General features: G+C 47.0%; 1 protein-coding gene across 1 annotated transcript in view; it reads right to left on the bottom strand.

Moving 5' to 3' along the window:
• LOC137545546 (hydroperoxide isomerase ALOXE3-like) overlaps positions 1-13,845 on the bottom strand; it is a 69,526-nt gene that overhangs the window by 43,739 nt on the left and 11,942 nt on the right. Inside the window, exons 4-5 of the mRNA XM_068266906.1 lie at positions 4,863-4,944; positions 3,366-3,488 (exon numbers count right to left, since the gene is read on the bottom strand). Coding sequence (XP_068123007.1) covers positions 3,366-3,488; positions 4,863-4,944 — 205 coding nt within the window. The remainder of the gene's footprint in view (positions 1-3,365; positions 3,489-4,862; positions 4,945-13,845) is intronic.

Here is a 13,845-nt window from a genome sequence, read left to right as displayed (position 1 = left end):
TCTGTTTTGCAGGAGATCGCGCGCAGGCTGCGCGCGCATCTCCTGCTTGGGGGGCGGAGCTCCGCCCCGCCTTCAGTCTCCGAGCGGCTATTGCCGCTCGGGAGACCGGTAGACGGCGTGATCGCCGTCTATTTACTTTGTGCAGCGCTGCGATCAGCAGCAGCGCTGCACTGGGGACAGCCGTGTGACACGGCTGTCCCCATGGGGGACAAGAGAGCGATCGGCTCTCATAGGCAGAAGCCTATGACAGCCGATCGCCATATTTGGCCGGCTGTGGGGAGGGAGGGAGGGAGGGAGGGAAGGGAGTTAAAGAAACAGGGTTTTTTTTTTTTAAAAAACAAACAATAATATTTATTAAAAAAAAAATAAACATGGGGGGAGCGATCAGACCCCACCAACAGAGAGCTCTGTTGGTGGGGAGAAAAGAGGGGGGGGGATTCACTTGTGTGCTGAGTTATGCGGCCCTGCAGCTTGGCCTTAAAGCTGCAGTGGCCATTTTAGCTAAAAAATGCCTGGTCACTAGGGGGGTTTAGCCCTGCAGTCCTCAAGAGGTTAAAAGGAAATCAATATGGCAGCCTCCATATACCTCTCACTACAGTTCTCCTTTAAGCAACCTAATGGTTCTATTGCATTGAGCATAAATGTTAAATTTTAGGCTAGCTTCACTTACTACTGAAGTGGTACAGTGCTTAGGGTGACGTGCCCACCACACAGTGAGATCTGGGTTTGATTCCCAGCTATGGTATGATGTATACTGGTTTTTAAAATAGTATAATTCCCTGGCAGAAGAGACCCTCCTCCCTCCGGTAGGAGGGAGAGCAATTAAAAACTCCCTAGCAGAGTGTGTAGCAGCTGTCCCATAACTAATTAGTGTAGGCAGGCAAATGGTATAAAGGACCTTGCTTGGAGGAGGGAGGATGGGCGAGTCCTCCAGCAGTGATGTGTATTTCACTCAATTAGGTGTGGCTCCAGGTATTAGAGCTTTTGAAACATGTTTTCTATCATTTTTCCAGTTGATAGAATTTTTTAAAACTTTCAAAGTTCGCCTCCCCATTGAAGTCTATTGCGGTTCGCGAACTTTTTCGCGAACCGAACCTTTCGCGGAAGTTCACGAACAGGGTTCGCGAACCTAAAATCGGAGGTTCGGCCCAACTCTATTTGCAACATTGGGTGGCTATCTGTGGCATGTATGGCCACTTGCAGATTTTGATTTAGCAGGGGGGGGGGGGGGGGGAGATCAGCTTTTTAAGTTAAACCAATAAAAGTACTAAAATATGCCAGGTCAACCCCAATTTTTCCCTGTTAAGGGACAACTGAAGTGACACTGAGGTATATGTTGTCTGCCATATTTATTTCCTCTTTAAACAATGCCAGCTACCTGGCAGCCCTCCTGGTCAATCCATATCCATATCCCTCTCACTTCAGTTGTCCTTTAAGCCAATCGTTTCATGTCTATGTCAGATCACCGATCACCAGCTATGCAAATAAAAATCAAAGATCCATATGTGCTTATCCATTCACAATTCACAGGTATTGGGACTTGATCTCTCAGGCAACATTTTGGGGCAGAGTACTGTGCAGACGTGTCGTTGGCTTACAGGCTAGTGCAGTGTTCTGTAGCTATGTAGAGGGAAATAGGGTTGCCTGTGTAATGACACTCTCTGCTGCCCATCACACCTTCCTGCTACGTCATCCCGTTTTACGAAAAGCATACACAGTGCAATAGTTTTTCTCCTGCTAAGCTGTTGTGTTTTCGCACACACGTGTGCAGTACATATCAGCTTATGTTGCTGATATTTACTGTTGATGTCTCCGCAGCCATGTCTCCTATACACCCCAAATTTTGAGAGAATGTCTGTGCTAAATTACAGCCCCCCCCCCCCCCCCCGCACCGCTGCTTCCTGAAATATGGCATACTAACCTATCTCATGAACCAGCGGGGTTCTGGGGCTGCACATTCGCACAGAGGTAGCTCGGTGGGTCCTCAATCTCACCTCAAACTTTGTGCGGACGTTGGAAGCAGTAGGGCAGCAAAATGTAACAATAAACCGGCACTGTGCACAACAGAGTAGCTTTGAGCGGGAGTTCTGGGTAGAAAAAGATGTTTGGCCTGTGATATGATGTGGCACTCAGGGCCGGTTCTAACTACAATGGGGCACGCGGGCAAAAGTAACTTGGAGTTCCCCCTGGTACCCCCTTTCAACCAAAACACCCTCAGGGCCACTAACCCAGCTGCCAGGCCTGATCCAATGCCTCCCCCCTCCACACAATGGGCTTGATTCACAAAACCGTGATAAATGCTATCACTGCCGTGATTACGGGTTAGCATGTGTACAGGATTGCGCGCATAATAGTAAAGGTTTGCATGCATTAACTTTCCACATTCACGTGCTAACCCATATTTTAGCGCGTGAACAGGAAAGTTAATGCACCAAAACCTTTACTATTATGTGTGCAAACCTGTATGTGCGCTAACCCGCGCGCTAAGCTTATCGCGGCCGTGATAGCATTTATCACAGCTTTGTGAATCAAGCCCAATATCTTTAGGTATCCATTGTACCCAAAAAGCATTTTGGGGTTCCAGTGGCGTAGCTATGGGCCCCGGTGAAAGTTTTACATTGGGCCCCCCCAAGCACTCTATACGTAACACTTGATACAGCACAACAAAACCTGCCAAGGTCATCTACAGTATTAGAGGTGCAAGAAGGGGATGGGGAACAATTTGTTAATGATTACCACTATTCAAAGTATCTATAGAAGTGATTGTTACCACCACAGGACCAATAAACAGCTTATACTTTGGTTTAGGAAGGGCCCCCGATGCAGTCGCTCCCTCTGCAACCCCTATTGCTATGCCCCTGTGGGATTCCCATTATTCACCTCCTCTTTTTCCTACACAGAGTAAACATACAGCATCCCCACTCTCATGGGTCACCATAGCTGGGGGGAGGGGCACCTTGGGGGTCCCATAGCCTCTTGGGCCCGGGGGAAATTGCCCCTTTGCGTCTATGGAAGCGCCGGCTGAGTGGTACTCCAGATCATCATGCCATACACATGTACAGTGAAACTTTGGTGGGGCCCCCTTAATGTTCTCTCAGCTTTCTGTACCTCTCCTTCAACTCCTTGGTCACCCTTACAGCCTGGGGGCCCATCCTGCAAGTGTGGCCATCATAGTCTTCATACCCATAACATAACCAGGAGTATTGGAGGGAGGGAAGGTTGCCCCCCACCCACCTCTGAATTCCCTGCAGTCGGCTGCTCCCCTGTATTTAGGCCCCTGGTTCTACATGCTTCTTGTCAGAGTGAAATGGGAAACGCACATACACGACAACTAGGCAGATAAGATACAAGTATTCAGTTCATACATGGTCTCTGGAGCATCTTGAAAACTTTTCTGTCTTTTGAAGGAAAACTGCTCATTAGGTGGTAGGTCCTTGGCATCAGTTACATCAATGCACTGAGGAACCCCTTCTCCATATGTTCTCCACCTGAGAGGAACACACCACATTCAGAGTTAGTGCTATTGTCATGGTGCTGTACTTACCTACCTTCCATAACCACATACCTGAAAACTAAAAGTTGATAATAAATAAAACACAGACCCTATTTGCACTTAAATGGCCATGGCCCTTTATTAGGGTTAATAAGGGTTTTAAACCACATCAATTTTTGCCCTTGATCCACCTTCGCCATGCCACTGCCTGGGTTTCGGTACACGTTGTACAGCTTTCTTGAGAAAATTGTGGCTCTAGAAATGCCATGAAGTTGTCAGAAGTTCGCCTGCCAATAAAGTCAATGGGGCGCACTGCGAACGATCAGTTTGTGAATGTTCGCAATAATATTCACCATCACAAAATCGCGATGTTCGGCCGGCCAGCCCTAATCTTTCTATTTTGGCAACTGGACAATCAGCCATGGTGGATCAGGGTATCCTAGAATAGTTATCTGATATGATAATAACAATGGCTGGGTAAGGAGTATATACACCTTGTAGTCGTTCACAAGGAATAGCAAGTATGATGCGCCACTCACCATTGCACAAGGGAAAAGAGTAATGCAATGTGAGTGGCAAATGTACGTCTCACCTCTCCAATACAGATGGGTGGCTGCTGTGGAGGCTTCAACAATGTACTCTGTAGCAAGGAGGAAAAAGGCAGCCAAGTCTGGTATCCTCAAGAAATAGCCAGGCACTATCAAAAAGTTGCATCTTTAGGGCTCTTTTTTCACACTGGGCAGCTGACAAGCGGTGAAGTCACTGCCTGTCAGCTGCTCTCCTGCACCGGCCGGGCGCTTGTTACCGATCGGTACTGGCGCTGTCCAGACGCCCCCCTCCCCACGGAGTGAGAACAGAGCGCTGCCGCTCTCTGACTTGACATGTTGCGTATCTCCGCCACCCTGTAACGCCACCACAAGTCAACGCTTGACACGCATGGTGTTACAACCGCTGCAATTTGGTTGAATTTTAATTGCAACTGAATTGCACTGGCGGGCGGCAGACAGGTGGCTGAACTGCTCGGCAAATGCGCAATTCAGCCGCCCTTGTGAAAGGAGCCTTACTGTCAACATCGACACCAAATACATAGATTTGGAGCATAAATTGTAGAGTGGAACACATTACTCCTACAGGAGGTGTGTGAAGGAGGTAGGTGTGGGGGCAATGTGCAGACAATACTGACGCTTGGTCACATGGAGTCCGGTAACTCCTAATTTCATCAATTATTAGTCTGACTTGAAAGCCTCTACTGCCCCCTGAAGTAAACTGTTGCCTAAAAATGTACTAATGGTTGGCCAGTAATGACAAGAGAAGTGGAAGTGAATAACAGCCATGTAATTATAGTTTAAAATGCACTGTGCTCACTCACCTGTAAACTTCTCTCTTTTTCAGCAGTTCTGCTTTTCTTTGCTCATGGAGAAGAGGGTTGATACTTTCTGTTAATATCTGACCTGAAACAAAAAGGAAACAATAAATCTTTCTAAACTATTCTAATTCACATTAAGCAAGAAGTGGCACACATGCTAGTGGTGGCAAGCTATCAAATATTGATTACTAAAGCTAAGTACACCCATACGATAACTGTCACCTAAGGCAACAATTCAGGGAACAATGCTGTACAGACACAACCCTAGCCTCGAGGCTAGTGATGGCCGAACGGTTCGCATGCAAACTTATTCGCGTGAACATCTGTGGTTCGCGATCGAGCGCAAACTTTATGCGAGCTCGACCAACCCCCTATACTACATCATTGTCTAAATTTTGACCCTCTACATCACAGTCAGCAGACACATGGTAGCCAATCAGGCTGCACTCCCTCCTGGAACCCCCCCCCCCCACCCCCCTATATAAGGCAGCAGCGTCGTCATGTTCTCACTCTGAGAGCTGCAGTATTAGTGAGAGAAGGGAGAGACATCGGAGAGATAGGGAAAGCAATAGTTAGGAGGTCTGTTAGCTTGCTCCTTGCTGGTATTTGTTGCTAAAAAGCACCCCAAAACAGCTCTTTTGAGAGCTAATGTTCTGTGGCCCACTGACACTTGCATATACAGCCCTGTCTGTTGCAGCTGGCCCTTGCTAATTGCTATACTCTGCCAGGCCCAACTCATTCAGTGCCTACCTTTTCACTGCACCTGTGTGTGTGACAGCTGCACATTTGTAATACCAGTCTGTGCATACCTGTTCACTGCACCTGCGTGGCAGCATGCCGTTTTAAATACCAGTCACTGCATACCTGTTCACGGTACCTGTGTATGTGACAGCTGCACATTGTATTGATACCAGTCCGTGCATACCTGTTCACTGCACCTGCGTGACAGCTGTAAGAATCTATACGTTGGTTGTTATTGGCAACAGCACAACACACCTTTTACTCCGGCACCAGCAACTCAGAGCTGCAACTCACAGCGACCGCATACTGGAGATAAAGCGGAGACGGCCACCTTCACCTTTAAGGGGTTTATTCAGCAATCAGGCATCTTGTGTTACATGTTGATTTTGTCAGAGTATAAACAGTCTTTCCTATGTCCTATGTACAGGGCCGGCCCGCCCATGAGGCGGGGTGAAACTTTTGCCTCAGGCGGCACTTCTGGGGGGGGAGGCACCCGCCCGTCCATGTGTGTGGGGGGCTGCCCGAGCTGGAGGGGATAGCGGGCAGGAAGGGGGTATTGGGCCTAGCGGCGGGGAGGGGGGTCAGACCCCCCCCCTCCCTCGCCTGGGTCCCCCGTCCTCCGCTCCCCTCCAGCTTTAAAAAGGTCCGTGCTGTGGCTGCAGCTATTCGTAAGAGGCAACGGGCGGGGATTACTCACCTCTTCCTCGTTCCAGGCCAGCGTGCGCTCCACTGACGTCACTTCCTGCGGCGTAGCAGGAAGTGACGTCAGTGGAGCACACGCTGGCCTGGAACGAGGAAGGGGTGAGTAATCCCCGCCCGTTGCCTCTTACGAATAGCTGCAGCCACAGCACGGACCTTTTTAAAGCTGGAGGGGAGCGGAGGACGGGGGACCCAGGCGAGGGAGGGGGGTCCGACCCCCCTCCCCGCCGCTAGGCCCAATACCCCCATCCTGCCCGCTATCCCCTCCAGCTCGGGCGGCCCCCCAAAACAACGGCTTGGGGGGGGGGGCAGCGGCGATTTCTTTAAAAATTGCCTCAGGCGGCAAAAAGTCTAGGGCCGGGCCTGCCTATGTACATCACATATATTTACAGCATACAGACATGAATCTATTATTCTAAATAGGAAGCGTAGCGAGCAGGATAGCATGCAGAAGACAAAGTAGAAGGCCTTCTGCCATCCTGTGTCCCTCTTTTATATGAACATCAAAGCCATACCTCCAAGCCTACAAGTGGCGGGCATGGGCATGTGACCCACATCATCATCTAATACACCAGTGCTTTATGACCTAGATGCAAGGAAAGCAATGTTTTCCAAACATCGGCTTTGTTTACCGCTTCATCATCTAACTGTCGGTACAGTTAGACCTGAAAACATATTATATGTCCTTCTAGAGGAACATGCTTCTTGTAAATGACTGCATAATTTCTCTCTGAGAAACTATGCTTAAAGAGACCCTGCATCTCAAGTATTTACTAGACTTTAGTACCTGAGGCTAGAATTCAAGTATACTTATATTCTAACAGCCCCCTGAAATGACTTGAGATGCAGGGTTCTCCATTAGGGTTCAGACGGTACCCATGAGCCTGTTTTTGTTATGTTTCACCCTTCCATGCTCGTTTTCAAACACACTTTCTCTGCTCTAGGTGAATTCCCCTGGGAGGGAAAGCAAGACCTCTTGTCTCTCTGGGAAGGCCCTTCTTCTAAGCCCTCATCCCATTCTCTGCTCAGCATTCTCGTCACAAGCGTATCCGTTACATACTCCACTTGACCATGGAAAAGTGAAACTTGTTTGTACCCAAAGCGACGGAGCAGTGCTAGGGGTCTTCTAGAAAACCACCTTTATACAATCAGCTCCAACCCATAGGTACTGTTGAAACCTTGTATTATGTGGCTTAGCTTGAAAATATAGGCTTGTGAGATTGTGTACTTGACACCAATCCTCTAACCATGTTTATTTGTTTGCGTAATTTTAAACACAAACTCACCTGTGCAATGATGCATATGATTGTAATCCCCATCACTACAACCAGTGGGTGCAGGAAAAAGGTTAGAACTGTGGAGGCCCAGTCTGAGTGCCCTGAATATCGCCAGAAACCTTCTCCACCAGGTCAGACTGGAACTCACCTGATTATATTTGTGTTCAACCTCTGTCAGCTCTCCTTGATCATGGTGCAATATCACCTCTAATTTAATGTTCTGTTTGTATAACCTTTTTAACAAAGTGTTTTCTTGTGTCAAAGACCTGTACCCATTTATCCCATGGTGTGTTATCTCTCAGTATGGGCACTTCTTGTGGAGCTTTGAACTTTAAAGTTCTCTTACCGATTTGAGGACTAACGTAGTCAAACCTCGCCGACTGGATCCATATGGGAACTCCGCTCACACAGTACGTCCCCCTCGTAAGATCAAACTTGTCTGAACAATTATGAAAATATACAATGAATGTGTCCGTGGACATCATGTTAAAAAAACAAACTTTTCCTTCAGCCACTGGAAATATTGGTTTGGCTTTAGGGCGGGTCTTTTGAATGGCCGCTGTGCATTTGGTGCTATTAAGCCAGCAGGCTTCATCACTAAATCTGACTTGTCCTGGCAAACACAGGTAGTTATCTGCAAATTGCCAGCATGACGACAAGTCCATTTGTTTCACTTCTCCGTCGAGCACCAGAAAATGCTGACCTCTCAGGTCATGGTGTAAGCCATGCAAAAGATTCCTCCCCAGGAATATCGATAATCTCTCCTAGCTGTTCCAAAACCATGTTCAGATGATGCTGGGTACCCACATTCTGCTGTCCCAATGTGCCTAATTATTGAATGACCTATTTTTAGTCCCATCACCCTTTTATCATAGAGAGTCCCCGGGGTGCTACCTGATGTATCCCAGGATTCTACCTCTCTACTGCTAAATGTCCCCTGATCACTGGCGTAACAATAGCCCCTGCAGCCCCTGCTCCCCCGTTTTGTGGGGGCTGGAGGGGTGGCAGCATGAGGGGAAAGCCTTGGCCACAGTCGGTGGGGAGAGGCGAAGTTCCCCCCCTCTCCCTCACCTTGGGGCTCTCCTCTCTGCGCTCCCCTCCAGCTAGTTACAGGGTGGGCAGCGAGCAGATACATACCTTCCGTGCGTTCGACCGCATCCTCCTCGCTCTAGCGGCTGACGTCACTTCCGGAATGACATTTCAGACAAAAAATGACGTGGGGTCCCCCCTCCCGAGCCTCTGTAACCCCTTGTCCCCCATGCTGGCTGGGATAGCCAGAATGCGGAGCCCCAGCGGACTGGGGCTTTGCACCCTGAGCTATACCAGCCCGCATGGTCCATGGTATGGGGGGGCTCCGGGGGGGAGGGGCGGCCAAGCCTTCCCCTCCCCCCCGGAGCCCCTTGTCCAATCCATGGGGCGGCGTGTGTGGCGTCGGGGCGGCGGAGATCTTCAATCAAGATGTATCAGAAGGTCACAAGATAGAGGATACTGTCGTGGGACCTAATTGACGTGGGATTTTTTTCTTAAAGGTACAGGTAAGTATTTGTGGTTAATTTAGAACATTAAAGGACTTTTCTCGTGGTTGCGTTTTTATTTCATTTAACCCTTTGTGGAAATGGGTAAGGGGTACTTTGTACCCCTATACTCATTTCTCCTGGGAGGGGGTGGGCATCTGGGGGTCCCCTTCTTAAAGGGGACTCCAAGGTGCCACCATGAACCCCCCCAGGGAGTGGTTGCCCCCACCTCCTCCTGGGGCACCGGAGGTGGGGAAGAGCCCCTTGTCCATGGATTGGACAAGGGCTCCGGGGGGGGGGGGGGAAAGGCTTGGCCGCCCCTCCCCCCCCGGAGCCCCCCATACCATGGACCATGCAGGCTGGTATAGCTCAGGGTGCGAAGCCCCAGTCAGCCGGGGCTCCGCATTCTGGCTATCCCAGCCTGCATGGGAGACAAGGGGTTACAGAGGCTCGGGAGGGGGGACCCCATGTCATTTTTTTCAAAAAATTCCCACACTCTGAACATAACCCAAAATTTTTAATTTAAAAAAAAAAATTCAAATTTTTTTTTTAAATATTGTTTTCCAGTATCTTTTTAACATATCCTGCAAAATTTGGTGTTGCTAGGATTTAAAGGGACTTTGCTATTAACTGCTAAAGTCGGTGGGAATTGTTTCCCCGCAGAAATGTCATTACGCAATTTAAATAGATGTTTCTCTTTGAAGATTTAAAATCAATTTTCTCAAAAACTATAAGGTCTTTTTGAAAAAAAATGTTTTACTTCTTGTTCCCACTGTTCTTCTTAACATTTCCCTACACATTTGGTGTTTCTGGCATTTAAAGGGGCTTTGCTATTAACCGCTAAAGTCGGCGGGCGTTTAATTTTCCGACGGTCAGAAGGAGAATATTCAAAATCGATTTTCTCAAAAACTATAAGGTATTTTTGAAAAAAAAAAAAAATTCTCTTGTTTACAATTTTTTTCTTAACATTCCCTGCAAATTTGGTGTTTTTAGCATTTAAGGGGGCTTTGCTATTAAACATTAAAGTCGGTGGGCAGATATTTTCCAAACGGCAGCAAAGCAGGGGTTAAAACGATAAATATCGTTCAGGCAGGACAAAAAAAAAAGTTTTAAAACGAAAAATTTTGTTCAAAAGGTCGGCGCCATTTTTTAACATTTAAAACGATAAATATTGTTTCATAATGTAAGTCAATGGTGCACCGTTTTTATCCATCGGTGCTGGGCGCCATTTTTAACTGACCCGGGTCTACAAAGCACGGTCAGGCCTGCCCGAAGACTAAGTCAGTCCCCACACACAGCATCTCTGCCTGCACGCCATGTGACTGCCTGCCCCAAGACTAAGTCGGTCCCCAGTCCCCACACAGCATCTCTGCCTGTAGGCCGCTTGACTGCCTTCTCTGCCACCACCAATAGGGTCCAGGACTCCAGGTGGTGCTAGCAGTGGCTGCTAACAAAAAGAATAATTTTTCTGGTGCGTGTACATGCCTAATTTTTCTGGCTGCACTGCGGCTGCAACAACAAAACAAAAGGCATGTACATGTGTCAATTTCCCTTCGTGATCGTTACCTTGCCGGGGTGAAGGGGCTTGTGTATCACAATGAACCAATTACCGGCTATATGAGTGTGTTGGGGGTAGGGATGCTCATTAGGATTCCGCGGAAATGCAATTTCCGAAATTCCGATCGGAAATTGCATTTCCGCATCGGAATGCGGAAATCGGTAATTCTAGTGCGGTAGGCAGATTTCCGCCGGAAATCGCGGAAATTTCCGCCGGAAATCGCGGAAATTCCACCCGACTTTAACATCGATTTTCTCAAAAACTATAATATTGAAATATGATAACAGAGGCGCCAAGCAGAATAAAATTAGTTAAAATTGTTAAAAAGGGGGAAGTGGGTGGACTCACCTCCCTTCTGAAAAAAATGGCCAGACAATGGACAGGTTACTTACAGTCTAAAGTAACATTTATTAGTAACTCCAAAAGTGCAACGCGTTTCACGGGTAACAGTCCCGCTTCTTCAGGCAAACGATTATTTGGAGGGTGCAAAATCAGGTCATGAACCAGGTAGAGCGCCTCTGTGTGACACAGAGGCGCTCTACCTGGTTCATGACCTGATTTTGCACCCTCCAAATAATCGTTTGCCTGAAGAAGCGGGACTGTTACCCGTGAAACGCGTTGCACTTTTGGAGTTACTAATAAATGTTACTTTAGACTGTAAGTAACCTGTCCATTGTCCGGCCATTTTTTTCAGGAGGGAGGTGAGTCCACCCACTTCCCCCTTTTTAACAATTTTAACTAATTTTATTCTGCTTGGCGCCTCTGTTATCATATTTCAATATCATCTAGTCCACCCTTGGTGGAGGGGTGTATCCCCATTTTCTCCTATCTACAGAGAGCGACTTTTTAACCTGAGCGGGGTCAGGTTACAATTCTCCCCGCCGGCCTTTCCAGTGATTGCCTTTGTGGCGACCCACCCTTGTGAGTATAATCATCTCATTTATTCACAACAGATCTCTCCATATTAACATACTGCACCATATTGGGCTCTCGGTTTCTCCCCCATTTTCAAGCTCAAAAACTATAAGGTCTTTTTGAAAACTTTTTTTTGCATCTTGTTCACAAGATTCAGTTTAATAAACCCTGAAAATTTGGTGTTTCTAGGACTTAAGGGGGCTTTTCTATTAACCGCTAAAGTCGGCTGATTTTTACTGTAATGTAAAATGCAGAAAATCTGCATCTGCCTATTTTCTGCATTTTACATTACAGTAAAAATCCGCCGACTTTAGCAGTTAATAGCCCCGTAAGTCCTAGAAACACCAAATTTTCAGGGTTTATTAAACAGAATCTTCTGAACAAGATGCAAAAAAAAAGTTTTCAAAAAGGCCTTATAGTTTTTGAGAAAATCGATGTTAAAGTCGGGCGGAATTTCTGCGATTTCTGGCGGAAATTCCGCATTGGAATGCGGAAATTGGTATCGGAAGGCGGAATCGGTAATTTGGCAATGGCGGAATGCAGATTTACCGTGGAATCGGAAATTGGCATTCCGACCATCCCTAGTTGGGGGGCACACCTGACCCAAGATAATAAGGTTGCTGCTTCATTGTGGACAGACTAGGATTCGATCAGCTGGATAGTCACTGTTGTTCTGCCACTGAGCTACCTCAGCGACCATATGGGCTTGAAAACCACCATCACCGGCACTCTCGCCGTGGTGTGCACCAGTCCAGCATGGCCATCACTACACAAACAGCTGTTTGCGGTGTGGTACACAGTGAGTGAAGTGTGAAGCAGTACACTAATTACACTACCTGATTGATGTATACATACACAAGATGTTTTAAAGCACTTTATGCCTCCAATTTAGCATGCAATGTGATTTCTGACTCTAAAACCCTGCTGTGCGTCAAACCTGTAATTTTCCCCAGGACTTTTGGCATGTATCCCACTCCGCCATGCCCCCCTCCAGGTGTTAGATCCCTTGAAACATCTTTTCCATCAGTTCGCATGCCCATTGAAGTCTATTGTGGTTCGAAAAGTTTGCAGGCTCGCAAACTTTTTCGGAAGTTCGCGTTCGAGGATCGCGAACCTAAAATCGGAGGTTCGAACCATCTCTACTCGAGGAAAGCAATGTGTTCTGTTGCTATGGAGGCTGGACGGAGGGACAATGATTGGTGCATGATCAAGCGGCTTCCATCAGTCAGGGGAGTTAAAAATAATGTTGTGTTCAGTCGTGCATTGCATTATATTTATATCTATCTATCTATCATATATTCTGACAGGACTGATACTTAATGACGCCCGAGCAGGATCGATTGGTGGCCACCGTACACACAGATTGTCATCTGAAATGGTCATTATTGTAAGAAACTATATGTTTCACAACACACCTTCATTCCGGCACCAGCAACTCATTAGTAAGAGCTGCAAACACGACTCTCATCACAGCAAACCAGCATAGGAGATATAACTTCTTTAGGCTTCTTCCAAGTTCCAAAGTGTTTATTTCAGTAAACAGATATACAGATACAGTCAGTCACTTAGCAAAGCAGATTCTTCTGTAGTAAGTCTGTTGCGTTACAGCTTCTTGATTACCTTCCTAAGGGCTCTTTCACATCAGAGCTTGCGTTGGAGAACGCTCAAAGCATACGTTTTGTTGTATGCGTTTTAATATGCGTTGCACTGCAGTGAGTGTGCGTTTTTAATGCGTTTTCAATGCGTTACAGCACATAGGAAAACGCAGGTAATTTTTTTTTCTTTTAGTTTTCAACTTTCTACATTGTTCCTCTGTTGCATTCTGGGACTGATTGCCTGCGTTTACGGATTAAAAACGCGCATAGTGTGCGTTTTACATTGACTAACATTGTAACGTATAAAGCTAGCGTCGGCCGAAAAACTGCCCCTGGGTGCAGTGTAATGCAACGCACAAAAAGGCTGCGTTATATGTGAAAGCTAAAATGAAAGTCTATGGACTTTTATTTTACCTTGGGTAACGCAAACTTTACCCCTTGCGTTGAAACGCAGAAAATCCGCCCTAATGTGAAAGAGCCCTAAGGAAGGGTAATCAGGTTACCTTCTTTCTATACTAAGTTACATCTAAACTAAGTATATACAGATACAGATAGAGCATACAAGATGTCAAAACATAACTAAAAATTATTATAGCCAGCAGGGACAGGAAGCAGAGAAGTGCCTCTCCTGACGCCAGCGGTGGGCTTTATACGGACCAGAAAAGAGTTAACTGGAACATCATCTGA

Source organism: Hyperolius riggenbachi, chromosome 2, assembly GCF_040937935.1.
Source record: "Hyperolius riggenbachi isolate aHypRig1 chromosome 2, aHypRig1.pri, whole genome shotgun sequence".
Classification (NCBI taxonomy): domain Eukaryota; kingdom Metazoa; phylum Chordata; class Amphibia; order Anura; family Hyperoliidae; genus Hyperolius; species Hyperolius riggenbachi.
This window is presented reverse-complemented; position numbering and strand designations above follow the sequence as displayed.